The sequence below is a fragment of the Phyllostomus hastatus genome, unplaced genomic scaffold (genome assembly GCF_019186645.2).
Source record: "Phyllostomus hastatus isolate PE091 unplaced genomic scaffold, TTU_PhHast_1.1 phas_contig_86, whole genome shotgun sequence".
NCBI classification, from domain to species: domain Eukaryota; kingdom Metazoa; phylum Chordata; class Mammalia; order Chiroptera; family Phyllostomidae; genus Phyllostomus; species Phyllostomus hastatus.
In genome coordinates, this window is record NW_025333977.1 from 52,612,112 (window position 1) to 52,626,804 (window position 14,693).

Consider the following 14,693-nt stretch of genomic DNA (forward strand, 5'->3'; position numbering starts at 1 on the left):
ATCTAAGTTGAAATATATTGATATGAAGTATTTTATATTATATTATTGTTTTTATTTACAGATTTGTCTATTAATTTGCACCATAATGTTTCTCTATATATTTTCTTTCATTACTTAAGGTAGACAATGAGCTCTTACATTTCTCATTTTCAAGCAAAATTATATTACCTAGATACCCTACTAGTATGTAACAACTAAAAAAAATAGTATTTGTTGTAAAAAACTTCAAGTACTCCAACAAGCAGTCAGAAGTTACTTTATCATGCATAAATAAGATCATTTGGGTATTGGAAGAAAATCAGAATCTGTTCCCAACCAAATTAGTTCTTCTGTCTCATGGAACACAAGCAGTTTCAACTGGATTACATGTGCCCTTGGATTAATTCCATGGTATTATTGTAAGGGGAAAAAAGCAACTTCTTTTTAATTTGGACAATCCTTCATTACACACTATGTTGAAAAGTCAGTCAGCAAGCTGATAAATTTAAAAATCTGGGACCAATAGGTATAATGACCATGAATCTTGACAATCCCTATTTTTAATAATAACAAAAATTCTGTTTTGGATTAAAAAAAATTCCTATTGGGATTAGCATTATGTGTTGCTAAAAGTCGATCATACAAAGCCCAGATTGAAGGAGATGGCCTTGGAATAGTTTGGAAAAGAATCAAAGGATTTTCTTGGGTTCATGAATTATGTTGTAAAAATAGCAAAAAAGTATGTTATTTAACATCATTGAAACTAGGCTATATATTAAAATAAGAACAAGAAAACTTTAAATAGAGATAATTAAATAATGAGCATAAAAAGGCCGTATACACATATAAAGCCTAGCTTGTCATGGATAGAATTGTACTTGTAGATAATCTGTATTTTTGTGAGGGTGACCACTTTGCTTATTTTTTAAAAACACTTTCTTAATCTACATGAGAGAATATCTTCCTTACCAGAGCCACTTTTTAACTATGTCAGAGGTTGGGGATTTCTTCATCAACAAGTGGAAGGAGCAGGGAATGGACAATCTCAGAATAAGAAGTACTGATGAAGATAAAAATCTCATCAGTGAACTCTAAGTTATCTTTAGGTGATTTTTAAAAATTCTGAGTTGTAAGGCATACACACATGGAAAAACTATGCCTAAATATTATTACTTACTATAGTTTTTGACTTATCCAAAAGCTCTGTTAACTTTGAAAGTGTAACTGAACTTTTCAATCAAGTTAAATGATTTTTCAAACTAATTTTAAGAAGGAAAAATCCTTTTCTTGACCACAAGTGATGGAATTTGGCAGAAAACACCTCATTTTGGTGACATATTGCTACATTTCCATCAACTTAAATCTCAGATCTCCAAATGAAACATTTTAATAATTCCATGTAATGTACCAAGAGTGCTAGGCATAGATAGATACATTTATAGTCACAATTATTACATAGAGAGAAGTATTAATGAATACTTGGAAATAAATTGACTAAAATCAGATACTTAAACATATTTCAGATGAACAATATGCAATTTATCCTGGCTCCCTCAAATCATTTTTGGAACAAAGTGGAGTGTAATTAAAAAAAAAACAAACATCTAGGAGCTAATGAATTGTCCTCCTCTGATCTGGATTTTTAATGCTTCACTTATTTTAATTGTCCAGTGTCCTTTTATAGATAATAACCCATACATTTAATCTCATATTTTTTTTTCTGTGTAGTATCGTAAGACAATCTCATATAGGAAAATTCAAACTGAACTGATAATAAATGGTGATATTTTGGCTTTAAAAAGATTCTTCAATTTTGAAAACAAAAAGGATCACATATTTCTGTATTTCAAAACCATATTTTGGTGTTTCAGGGTTTTGCTTAAATTGATCAATCACAGCAATTTATTAAAGTGTTACAGTATTTCTACAAGGGTGGCCTGACATTTAGGAACACAAATTATATCATCAGCTTAGGATTCAAAGGAAGATTGCACCTTTTATTAGCTTGAGTTAGATATCTAACTTTGTTTTCTCATCTGTACAATAGAAATAACATCAACCACATAAGGCTTTTATAGGAATGAAATAATATAATAAATTTTTAAAAATCAGAACAATACCTGACACACAGCAAATGCTCACCATATTGTAGTAGATACTAAAATTATCATGGGTCAAATGTTTGATTTGTCTATATATACCACTTGCAAGTGCCAGCATGTTGAAAAGAGTAAAAATGATGGACTGGGGTTTTTCATTTTATGCCACATCCTTGGGGAGCCTATATGGAAAAGTAGTATTTAATATTTTATATTGCATACTGTGAGGACTATCTGCAGACGATTATTTCATGGTCCTCCCGGAGTGCCAACTCAGAAGTGCAATCACAAAGAAGGCCATTTGATCACCTTACCCAAATTAGAATTAATTATAGTCTCTTAAACACAGTTTTCTTTAGATGTATTGAAATATATATTTATCTGGTAGGCACATTTTGAGCACATAATAATACCATTCCAAGTTTTACATAAAAAGAGCTTACCGTCGATTTCCATGTACATTTCTCTATTCAGCAGCTTGTTTAAGGAAGACAAAACAATTTATATTTTGAAAGATACAGCCAAAAGACTTTAATTTTCCATTTCTTAAACCTTCTGATTTGGTGGTGGTGAGGCTGTTCTAAGCCATTTCTGGCTTTTTGTCTTAATGAAAACCTAAAATAAAATTATTTAAGCTAAAAAATTGCTAACATGGAATTTTAGGTAGAAGAAATTTGCAACTTCTACCAGAATGCTCAGGCATTAAAGATTTTCCTCTAAGAAAAACTTAGAGAAATACATTTCCTCCACAAACAACTGAGCTCACTAAGGTGTATTCAATTTTGTCAGAAAGTGCATGTTTCTTTATACAGATCTTACCAAATCTCTCAGAAGGTGGTGTCTTTGTTTCCCTTGGGCTTAATGTCCTTATTATAGTTCCATTGACTCACTATGACTTGTACTGTTGCTGACTTAGTGTGAGAGTTTGGGTCATATACAATGAGACATTTACAAAGTATTATTTTTAAACCTAATTTCTGAGCATATCTTCCAGAAAACCAAAGAACATAGCCCCCCAGATACTTGTTATATATCTTACTACATAATGTAGGGAATAAAGGGGAAAAGGTGGCACCAGACTGATATCAGTGGTGTGCTCTATTACTTCTAAGAGGTAAAATAATCATTAATGTGAAACGATGAGGCTTGGTCCAAAATGCCAAGTAAATAGCATAAACAAAGAGCTGTCTCTCAACTAAACTTTTACTCTGTATGAGGTCATTTGTCATACTCTACACAAGTGCAACTTTCTGTGAGATATGAGGCAGCATTTTTCTGCCCTGGGACAGCAGCAGTTGGTAGGTCATTCTCCTCCAACATACTGCCCCTACTTCCTGTGCAATATAACCCTTTCTCTCCCTGAGTGATTTTATAGATCATTTAAGGGAAGGATCTATAGATGGTGAATCTAACAAGTCTAAAACTGCATCTATCTCTTGCCCCATAAATAAAAAACCATGAAAAATCTCTCCAGGTGAAATGTTCCAATATCTTCCTTTCTGAGATCTATCTGAAAATTAAAGGTTTAGAGACAGACTCATAGAGAGCAGGCTCACAGCTGGGGGAGGAGGGTGGAGGGAGTGGAAGGATTGAGCAAAAAAGGAAAAAAAGAGAGAGAACTCATAGACCCAGACAACAGTGTGGTGACTGCCATGGCAGGCGGTGGGTGAGGGTGGAAGAGGGTACAGTGGGGATAAATGGTGATGAAAGAAATTGAAGGGTTTTAAGTCTATACAATTTGTTGATCTCTGCATTATTTTATCAGGGAAACTCTACTTTCAGAATATTTTTTATTGCCTACATAGAAAGATATTTAACTGACAGAGAGATTGGGGTGGTGGTGCTACATTATTAAAGGAATAAGGTAGATTTTGTAATCCTTGAATTTAAACCTAGTCAGAATATTTAAAACAAAAGCTTTAAAGAATTATCAGTATTTTTCCAGTATTAAAGATAAATAAGAAAAATTTAATCCAATGAATTTTGGGTTTTCTGAGACCATGGTATTAACATAAACTTGGCCCTTTGAAGAACAAAATAAAGCACATAAACTTTAGATTTTTTCAGAGTGATAAAACAATAATACATTCATAATTATTGCTGTGAAAATTCAAGATATTTAACTTCAGCATATTAATGCACTGCTTTTTTTTCTTTTTACAACTAAATAATGTGGATCAAAAGTGTGATCCAATTACTCTTAATGCTTCACAAGAGTGGCTTGTTTTATTCATTTGTAGAACTGTTTCATTGCCATAATATTCAAGCATGCTGAGGTACCATAAGAACTTCCCTAATTGCTTGAGTGTAGCTGACCATTTTTTGAATCTCAGATAAGGTACATAATAGGCAAAGGAGAGCTAAATTAAGTGGCAACAGCAATATGTATCCACCAAACAAAAGGCTCCTCCTCCAACAGCCTTAAACGGCCTCATCAAACCGAGAGAACCTTTCCTAATATTTTCCAGTAGGGGGAACTAAAGACTCACCATCCAGCATTTAGCTTAGCTGTGGGACCTGGACGAGTTCCTATAACCCCTTCTAATCACCAGAACAAGCATCAAACAGCTACCAGCGAGCCTGTGATCACACGTGGGCCTGGCTACACTGGCCACACCAGCGACAACGCAGACCCTGGCATCCCTTTGATCTAACATGCCCTTCCTTAACCATCCCCTGTCCTAAATGGCATACACTCTGGATTTTGCCATCCTTGGGCTGGAATCTCGTCTTTTTCTCTTTGCTCATTTGGGTTTTCAGCTTCCGCCATCCTGGGTTTTCCGATTGCCCTCTGAAGAGGTACCCTCTTTCCCCTGAAGGGTAAGGGGTTCGGGTACCCACATCCCCAATCTTTCGTATTCCTTCTCCCATCTTAAGCATCTTCTGCTTAACTCCCTTGCATCCCATAACCCGCGTCTAACTCTTCTTTGAAGGGTCAAAACGCAGCTGAGTAACAGAAGAGGAAATGCCACCCCTTTCCCTCCCCACTCCCGGGGATTCCTCAGGGGTTCATAGATCTTGGCTAAAACAAGCCGGTGGAGGCTAGAGACTACTGTACTCCCTTCCTTTTTTCTTGTACCTTTTTAACGACAGAGGAAGCACCCACGCACAACCTTTCCGCTCCAAAAGGTGGTTATATTTTGTTTCCTTTCTCTTTCTCCCTCCCGCTCAGCTTTTCATTTTGCTAAAAGGTGGAGTGTATTTGTGTGATTTTAACGGGTAATGAGGCTGCGCCCTGGGTCCTGGAAGATGATCTTTTTCCAGAATGCGCGTGCATCCCCGGCAGACAGAGGGATGAATAATTAGGAAAGGCTCCCATGAAATCACTCACCGAGAAAATTACCTGCCCATTAAAAGGGACGTGGCGAGGTGCAGGAGGCTGGAGCCCACCTATCCCTCCCGAGGCGGGAGGGAGGGGAGCGAGTTGGTGCACAGAAGGGAAAGACTTGACCGGTGGCTTCGGCTCCGAATTTGTTAATTTCCATCCCTCCAAGACTCTGGGCTCTCTTGCTCACCCCCTTCGCATCACTGTCCAGCGGGCTGGCGCCCCCTGTATTGGCGAGTGACGGAGTGTGGAGGTGGAGGGCTCAGCGCACCCCCTCCTCCCCCCACCCCCCTCCCCGGGGCTGACTCCTAGCAGCTTTCATTTCTCCCCTCCCCTCCCGCCTCCTCGCTTTTCCTCCTCTAAAGTCCTTCCACCGCCGGCAGCTGCAGGAGGAGGCGGACGCTCCGCTGCGGGGCCGCAGGAGTAGCGGCAGCGGCAGCGGCTGGAGAGGGGGCGCCGGCGGCGGGACCTAGACCAGCGGCTGGACCGCGCGCTCCCTCTCTCTCCCGCTCCTCTCCCAGCTCGTCGGCTTGCTGGCTGCGCTCTGCTCTCACCGGCAGCCGACGGGGCTCCCAGTCCCTCCGAGGCGACCCCGCGGGGGTAGCCACAGCCTCAGCTCTGCCCCTCCCTCTTTCCCTCCGGGCAGCCCCACCACACAGCACTTCGCCTTCTGTCCCCGAGTCGTCGGGATTTCCCTTTGCCTCTCTTTGGAAACGAGAGAGGTGGAAGGAGGCAACGCGGCGGCGAAGCAGAGGCCCGCCAAGTCGGCCCGCGTGCAAAGTGTTGCTCTGACACATCCTGATTGTGGAAGTTAAGTGAAAAAACTCTGGACGTGGAGCTGCTACCGAGAAGGAGACCGGGGAGAGAAAACCAGTAGGCAGGCCATTGGTTTTTCCGGCAGCGTGCTGGCAAGTTTGTGGAACACTTTCTAGGAATTAGGTCTGTTTCCTCTCCCTTCATCTTCTTGACTTCTGAAGAAAGAACTTGGCTTTGGATTGCAGTGGAGCCTGAGGAGTGAGGGGTTAGACACACTTGAATAATCCCTCCAACTGGGCTGAATTTGTGGGAATTTAGGAAGCCTGAGTGTGGAAATACAGCAGCCTTTGGAGTGCCCTCTGTTAATTTGGATGGATCTAAATGTGCCCCATTTACGACATCTCCACTAAGCCCTTCTAATCTTGTGCTTTGCTCTTCTTGACTTTAATTAGCATCTAGGAAAGTCTGAACTTGGGACCTACCTCTTCTTTTGATACTTATTTTTGTACTTTTGCTCTCTGGGATTGGTTTCATAAACAATCTGGATCCTTTTTAATATGTCAAAATGAGTCGGCTGATGTTTACACAACTACTGCTCTGTGGATTTTTGTATGTCCCGGTTAATGGTAAGTTGAAAATGTTTTTTATTCACCCCTTACCCCGGAAATAACCCCATTTTTTTCTGAGTGGGATGTGGGCTCAAATAAAGTGGAATTATATGTATAAGCCCCTATTGGCCAGGCATGGGGGCTTTTGGGGGGCAGAGTTTGTCTTTTGTTTCTAAGCGGCTGCAAGTGGAACGTGTTAGTAGTTACCTAGTGGGGATTTTTTTGTACTTAATTAATGAGGAGTTGGATAATGAATGATGGGCTCTAGTTTTGTTAGAAAAGACTTATTAAAAGAAACCTCTTGCAACAGTCGGATACTGTGGTGCCCGATCTCTGTTTGGGGTTCTTGCATCTGAACTTTGGCTTAGAAATTCAAGTGGAGAAAAACAGTAATGGATATTCCACTGAAGGTTCATTGAGTTAGGAATGTGGGACAGAGCCTCTGAGGGATCAGTGTGTATCACCGTCCTGCTGGTGAGTGCCCTCCTAGTGTGAAATCAGAATGAAGAATTTAGATCATAAAGAGAAAGCTGTCAAAAGTAAGACTGGGCGAGGCTCCAAGGAGGGAGAAGCATAAGCTCTGGGCGGGCTTGGGGCATCTCTGTGGCCAGTGGCAAACACAATGGGGATCTGAAACAGGTGCTGGGGGTGTCTCCCTCTAGGTTGAGTCAGTCTGTCAAGCCGCCAGCATTCTGCCTCCGATTCTCCTGTCTTTTGTTCATTTTGTTTTCCTGGGATATTTTCATAAGATGTCAGTTTCCTGTGAGAGGATTGCAAAATCCTTCTTGTGGAGCTGTTTTAAATGACAAGTGGAAGTAATTATTAACATGCTTTATTGTTTCTTCACAAAAAGAAGTCAAAAGGACATTTGGTATTAACCTTCTAGGGACTTGAATTTTTGCATCAATGGAAAAAATTGATCTAAAGAAAAGACTAGAGCATGGTCTCCTCCCCTCCTGAATATGGGGATTATAGTACTTCAGTTTTTAAATTGCTGGGCTTGTAAAGAATAGTACCAGTACAAAGGTGTATTGGTCCAAATATTTGAACCATTATAGTTGATAATTGTTACATAAACTTTCCTCCAGCATATGCTTTGTGGACAAATACATTATTTGGGACACTGCCTATCTTTGCCCGCCTGTAGGAGCTAACTTTGTTCTTGGCAGCTGCTGCTGCACAGAACCCAATGTATTGGACTCAGAAAGGAAGCCTTTCTATAAACATGAGGCAATACAGATGAATTTACCTAGTGTCAAGTGGCTGTTTTCAATCATGGACTACATGAGTACCTTTGCCTCTCAGCAGTAGTAGGCAAGGCATTCATGTGGGCACACGGCTTCTCTCTTTTTTTCACTTCTAAGTAATGGATGTTTAGAAATTAATCATTGTGAATTATAGTATGGCCATATCTATAATCATATGTAATCATTCACCATGCATTTTCTTTAATACATTTACCTTTACAATACATTTACATCTTCATAACAAAAAGGTTTGCATATTTTTTCCAAATATGTTTAGTATTATGATGAAAAGACTTGGATATAACTTTTTGGGAAATATGTTCTCATAAGACATAATTTACATTTTTCAATATCAGAAATACCTGCAGAAACTATAAATTAGACTATAGAATTACACCAAGTTTTTTTTTTTTTTTGAATCTGTGTAGCTTGGAGGAATACAATTGCAATTAAATTGCTCAGTGGAAGTGACAGAGGGAATCAGAAGAGCTTGGTGTTACAGAATGTAATTAATGTACCAGAGTGTTTGGAGATATATGAAACAAATGCAATTAACCAGCCTGCTGGAACAGCAGTAGCAAGACATCATTTCTCTGCTTCCTCCCTCCCTCCTATCCTGCCTTCCTCCCTTCTTTCTCCTTCATTTCCTCCCCCCCACCACTTCCTCCCTCCTCCCCCAGAGACACACCTAGGACCTTTGTTTTGATATAATTTTATAGGATAAGGGTAAAGGGGGGGTTGTGTCTGGGGCACAATTATGCAGTAGAATTCATAATAATATAGTAAAAAATGCCTAGGGCTGAGGAATTGTAAAGGTAACATTAATTTTTTTTGTGTATGTGAAACTTATTTTTGTATTTAGCATCTACCATGTCAAAAGCAAAGAAAGCTGTGGACACTTACTAAATTCCTATGTAAATCGCACTGTTGACATTGGATTGCCTTTGCTTTACTCCGGAATGATGACAGCCTCTCTGTGAGGATCGTTGAAAATTTGGGATGTAGACAACACTGCCCTCTAGGCTACTTCAACACACTGGGACCCAGTGTTCACAAACATAATGAGGCAGTTGCTTGGTCGGCTCTCTACGCTTTCTTACTCTTCCAGAATGCCATGATTTCTCTTTACTTATTCTCCTTCTAAGAAGTGTGTGCTCATTCTCTCCATGAATTTCAGATTTAGAGAGGCTTGTACCATTTCAAAGATATACTGACTATCCTGGTGCTAGACACAAAAATTAATTTTATTCAGTGACAAATGATACATAGATTTGCATTGAAATTTGCTTGGTGGGTTATTTATATGTGCATTTTTATGGTATACGAAAAACGTTAGCCTTTTGCCTTCTGGTAGAAGGTACACACTAATATTATTTATGATTTTTTAGTATCTTGTGTAGGAATCCATAGAGAATAAATATTAAGTTAGTTGAGAACTACAGGCAAACTTTTCTATTTGGGATGTAAATGCGAATTTTCTCATTTGATACAGTCAAAATCAAATGCAGATTTTTCTTTACTGTTGGTAGGAAAATATGTATTGAGCTTAGCCTTTGTTCTCCAAATTTTCCCTATATTTTAAATAGGAATGTGGTTTTACAGTCATTTACAGGGAACTAATATGAACCATCACAAGACTCTATAATTACATCTATGTCCCATGCATTCTGCCAGTTCAGTAATTTTATAATACCTGTAAAAAGATGGTTTTTTAAATGAGAATAGTTTTCTTCTCTAAGCCTCAAATATTCTTAAGTGAAAATGAAACACATGATGTTTGGGAAGATAAAGATAATATGTGTGCATAGTGCAGATATATAATCTTATACAGGTTTATACATTTTGCTAAAGTGCTTCTTTCAGTAATGGACTCATTATTGCAGCCATATGTAGTCCATTTCAGAACTTAAATTGCATATAAGTAACTTGAAATTTGTTCTTGGGACTGTGCAGTAATATCATATTTGAATTGGCTTTGTTTGAATAACCTTTGAATCTAGGCAACATGTGTACCATAAACCAAAAGGATTTCTTAGAACATCAAAAAAGACTATTGTAAAGAAAAAAAAGAAGTCATGGTTATATGAAAAGAACAAGTCTGGCCATCTCATGACTGAGAAGCTTGTATAAAATAGCATCAGTGATAATAAAAATATGGATATATAAGCATTTGCATAAATTTGGATACATATATAGTAGTGAGGGAAGCTCATGTATGTGGGCTTTGTATAGTAATATGTGCTTCAGTAGTTCTTGAAATATGTAGAAGATAAATTTGCTTTCTATGTGCAATTTGGTTTTTGAAGGGTGTTTGAAATGTTTTTTCAATTTATTTCTCGTTCTACTCCATTTCTTTCCCTCCTCCTCTCTTCCTTGTCCTCCTCTTCCTCTTCCCCACCCTCCACCCCTACCTCCCTTTCCTCCACCTTCTTTTTTTGGACCTGGTGGAAAGAGTTAGAGAACATTTTAAAAATAAAGAACACAGGTGAAGGTGTTTCTTTAAGTACAGATTTAGAAAATCTGAACTTAAAAGAAATATGTTAATAATGTTTTACTCTTGGATATATCCCATTGGGTTCTTGACTTTATCATTTTTCTTTTACAATACTATATAGCTTCATGAAAACTTATTTTGTATAGATCTTATCTTTTTCCAGTTTAGGCAGATGGAAGTCTACAGATCAGAGTTCAAGAGACAATGGAAACTTACAGAGCATCATTTTACAGGTTTATTTTTAAAGAAAAATATTGTTTCTTATAGTATCTCCAGGTATGGACCTATCAACCTAAATCAATACATTGATATTGATTTTCTTCTTCATTTAAATTATTGAATAAAACATGAATGAATGATAACGTAAAGTCTTTCAGGAGAAATTCCCATAAACTCTTTTAATGTGGCAGCTGTGTGTTATATCATAACAGATCTAATATATCATATAAAGTGTAGCTATCTCACTCAAAATACCTAACTGTAATTCAAAACCGTTATTCCTAGAGATAAGAGTAAAGTAGACCTCAAGCCTTAGTGTTTTCTGTTCCATTTGCACCTAATTACGTCTTTCGTCTAGTTGTGTGGGTTTTGAATCCACCTTTGAGCTTATACTTCTCAAATTGCCCTAATCACCGTGTGGAAGAATGTAGGTTCTGTGAGTCTACAGTGTGTCTTACATCATTGTGGCTTCAGTACCTGGAACAGTCCTTGACATATCCAGGTGACCATTTGACATCTTTGCCTGATAATCAGACTGTATACATCAGACTGAAGCTGGGGATAGAAACTGAAGCCTGGAGATAGAGCATCTCCAGCTCAGTAAATGGCATCACTATTCACAGAGGATCATTCTTGACTGGCACTCACTGCCCACGTACAAATTGTAAGTTAACTCTGTTGACCATAGACAACGTCAGCCAGATATTTCTTCAGCAAAATAGGTTTATTTGGGAACAACATGCAATCATGCAACCAAGATGAGCCATGTGGAAGTTCAATTAAAGAAGGGGAAGGTCTTTTATTATAGAGGGGGAAAGAGAAGGTAGGAAGAGCTATTAAATTTTCACTCTTGTGCTTCTTGATTGAGGCAGGGAGAGCTTCCCATTCCGGTCTCCCTACTTCAGTTTAAATGTGGTTTCTGTTAATTATTTTTCACAACCTTTTGAGGTATATCCTGGTATTAACAATTTTATTTGTGTGTTTGTGATTTACTCCTAATTTTTTATTATAAGGATTTTCAAATGTACAGCTAAATTGAAATTATTGTAAGGTGAACATAAGATATTCCTTCTTAGATTCTACTATTGTTTAACTTCACTTAATTACCACATATTTATCCATTTATCCACCCTATGCATCCATTAATTCATCTTATTTTTGGTGAATTTTCAGATAATTAGATACAAAATGTTTCTTACTAATTCAGCCACTAGAATCCTAGTCAAAACCTGGGACTATTGTACTAGCCTGATGGATAATCACTTGTTTCATTCCTGCTTGTCCTATCCCTGTACCTCAGCCCCATCCCTGTTCCTTCTCTATACAGTAGCCGGGAGACCTTGTAAAAGCATGTAAGACAAGGGCAGCACCTTGCTCAGAACCTTCTAATGGCTTCCACTCAGAACACTTCCCAACAGTTTACAAGGCAGTTCAAGTTCAGGCCCCATTCTACCCCTCTGACTTTATCTGTTCCTACTCCCTGCCAAGAACCTAATTTAGAATATTCTTTTTGATCTCTTCATGACTCAGGGCTTTGGCATCTGTTCTTTCATCTACCTGAGATATACTTCCCCAGATCTTTGCATAGGTATGCCTTTCATTGATTTAATAAGTTTCTATCTGATATCATCTCTTCAGAAGTATAGGCCACCCTATCTAAAATTGCTCCCCTTAAAATACTATTGGTCTGCCCCTATTACCTGTCTTAATTTTTATAGCACATGTAACCTCCTAGTGTGTGTGAGTGTGTGAAGTATGGGTGTGTGTGTGTTTGTGTGTTATGTGTGCATCAGCAACCATGAAGGGACTGGCATCTTACCCTACTTGCAAGCTGAGAAGTTCAACTGCCACAACTTGATGAATGCTGGCAGAAGACATGAGACTCCTGGCTAAGAGATGATGGACTTCATTAGTCATGCCACAGCAAGCAGCATAACTTCATGTCTGTGAAGATTTACCTTAACCCCGAAGTCCCTTGTGAGCAATGTATTGGGCCCCAGTAGCTGATGCAGACATAGTGGGTTAACCTTAGAGCTGAGGAACCATGCATGCAGGAACCCAGCTGTTTTATTTTTTTAAAGATTTTATTTATTTATTTTTAGAGAGAGAGGAAGGGAGGGAGAAAGAGAGGGAAAGAAACATCAATGTATGGTTGCCTGTTGCACGCCTCACTGGGGACCTGGCCCACAACCCAGGCATGTGCCCTGACTGGGAATCAAACCTGTAACCCTTTGGTTTGCAGGCTGGCACTCAGTCCACTGAGCCACACCAGCCAGGGTAGGACCCCAGCTGTTTTATAATGAGAAATAAGGAAACCTGCCTAATCTTTAGCCTGGAGGAAAACATTGCCTTGAATATATTGGACAGTAAACAAATCTGCTTTCTGCTCTCAGAGGAGACTATCTCTGTTATACAAAACTATTTGCTATATAAATATCCTTGAAAAGATGGTTTGCAATGAAAGAGTAGTTAGTGCTTCTGCTAGCAAGACATGTAGAAACATGAGTGTCCCACAGAGAATTTCACTCAACAAAAGATAGAGATGTTTGTTTACTGTCTGCCTCTAACACTGAGCTTCTGTGGCAGGCACTTAGCTTTGTCTGTCATGTTTACCAATGTTCCAGCAGTACCTAGAGCACAGGATGACACATAGTAGGTATTCAAACATTTGCTCATTGTCTGAAGATGTGCTTACAGAGTACTTTTGAGGTGTTTGCTTTCATGTTGTAGCCCAATATACAAAACATTTACGATTTGAACTAGGTTAATTTATATTTAGGGGTGTGTGTGTATATATAGATAGATACATAGAGTTATCAAATATGTGTATTTTGACAAAAGGACTTCATGATTTCTGGTGATTTAATATTCTACTCTTCGTCTGCCAGGAAATACAGTATTGACCACTTGCTTTGATGTGCCTCTCTTCCTTCCTTCTAAACAAGAATATTTTCTATAATGGTGGTTTTCGTGGTCCCTTTTCCCTGATTTCTAGCTGACATTGCTGTGTTTCTATCACACTGTTGAGCGGTGTGTGTGTTTTGACAGGGCGTTCCTTCTGATGATTCTGATGTGCCAGCGTAGCACCTCACTGAGGAATGTTGACTCATAGTCCAGCAATTGAGACTTAACTGTACATTTAGGACAGCTTTCCCTTTAAGCATTAACAAGAGGTTAAAATGATTATTCTAGTACCAAGATACAATCAAATAGCTTAATTCTAAAAGTAGTCTCCAAATAGATAGGTCTCTAATAATTAAAAACAAAGAGGAAGATTAAAATAACAGCCCTAAAAAGGGGCACCCTCCTACCCTGCTTGCTGCTGCAGACAGCATGTCCAGGGCCCTGCTGACCATCACTGACACTAGACTGAGATGGACTCAGGGTTTAGCAGGTAGGACAGCTTTATAGATCTACTTTTGATTTTAAGAAAATAACTTAAAGGAGTTTAACTTAAAAACGTTTTAAAACTGAGATAAATGCCAACATCAACATTCTCTAAATTTTGCCACTTAAATATTTTCTCCTAATGACATTATTGAGATATAATTCACATACCATACCCAGAAAAAAAAAGGGTATAAGTCAGTGGTCTTTAGCATATTCACAGAGTTGTGCAGCCATCGCTACAATCTAATTTTAGAACTTTTTATCATCCAAAAAAGAAAAAAAAATAAAGAAACCATGCATCATGCTCCTTATCTAACTACCCTTCCTCAGTCCTAGGTACCGCTAGTCTATTTGATGTCTTTATAGACTTGTCTGTTCTGGAAATTTCCTGTAAAGAGAATCACACAATCTATAGTCTTTTGTGACTAGCTTCTTTCCTGTAGTCTAATGTTTTGAAGGGTCACCCATGTCATAGCACATATTAATTAGTACTTCATCCCTTGTTATTGCTGAATGATATGTTCCATATCACTTATCTATTGAATTATCAGTTCATGGACATTTAGGTTGTTTTTA

The 14,693-nt window shown here is 38.5% G+C and overlaps 1 protein-coding gene across 13 annotated transcripts in view; it reads left to right on the forward strand.

The window, feature by feature from the left end:
• Nucleotides 1–14,693, forward strand: part of ROBO2 (roundabout guidance receptor 2) — a 1,629,349-nt gene that overhangs the window by 1,042,321 nt on the left and 572,335 nt on the right. The window contains exon 1 of one of the 13 annotated variants that reach the window (XM_045851090.1): nt 5,804–6,785. The exons of the other annotated variants lie outside the window; for them this stretch is intronic. Within the exon in view, the coding sequence (XP_045707046.1) occupies nt 6,725–6,785 (61 nt within the window). The 5' untranslated portion in view covers nt 5,804–6,724. Of the gene's footprint in view, nt 1–5,803; nt 6,786–14,693 lie in introns of those variants that run through there. 13 annotated transcript variants of the gene reach the window in all.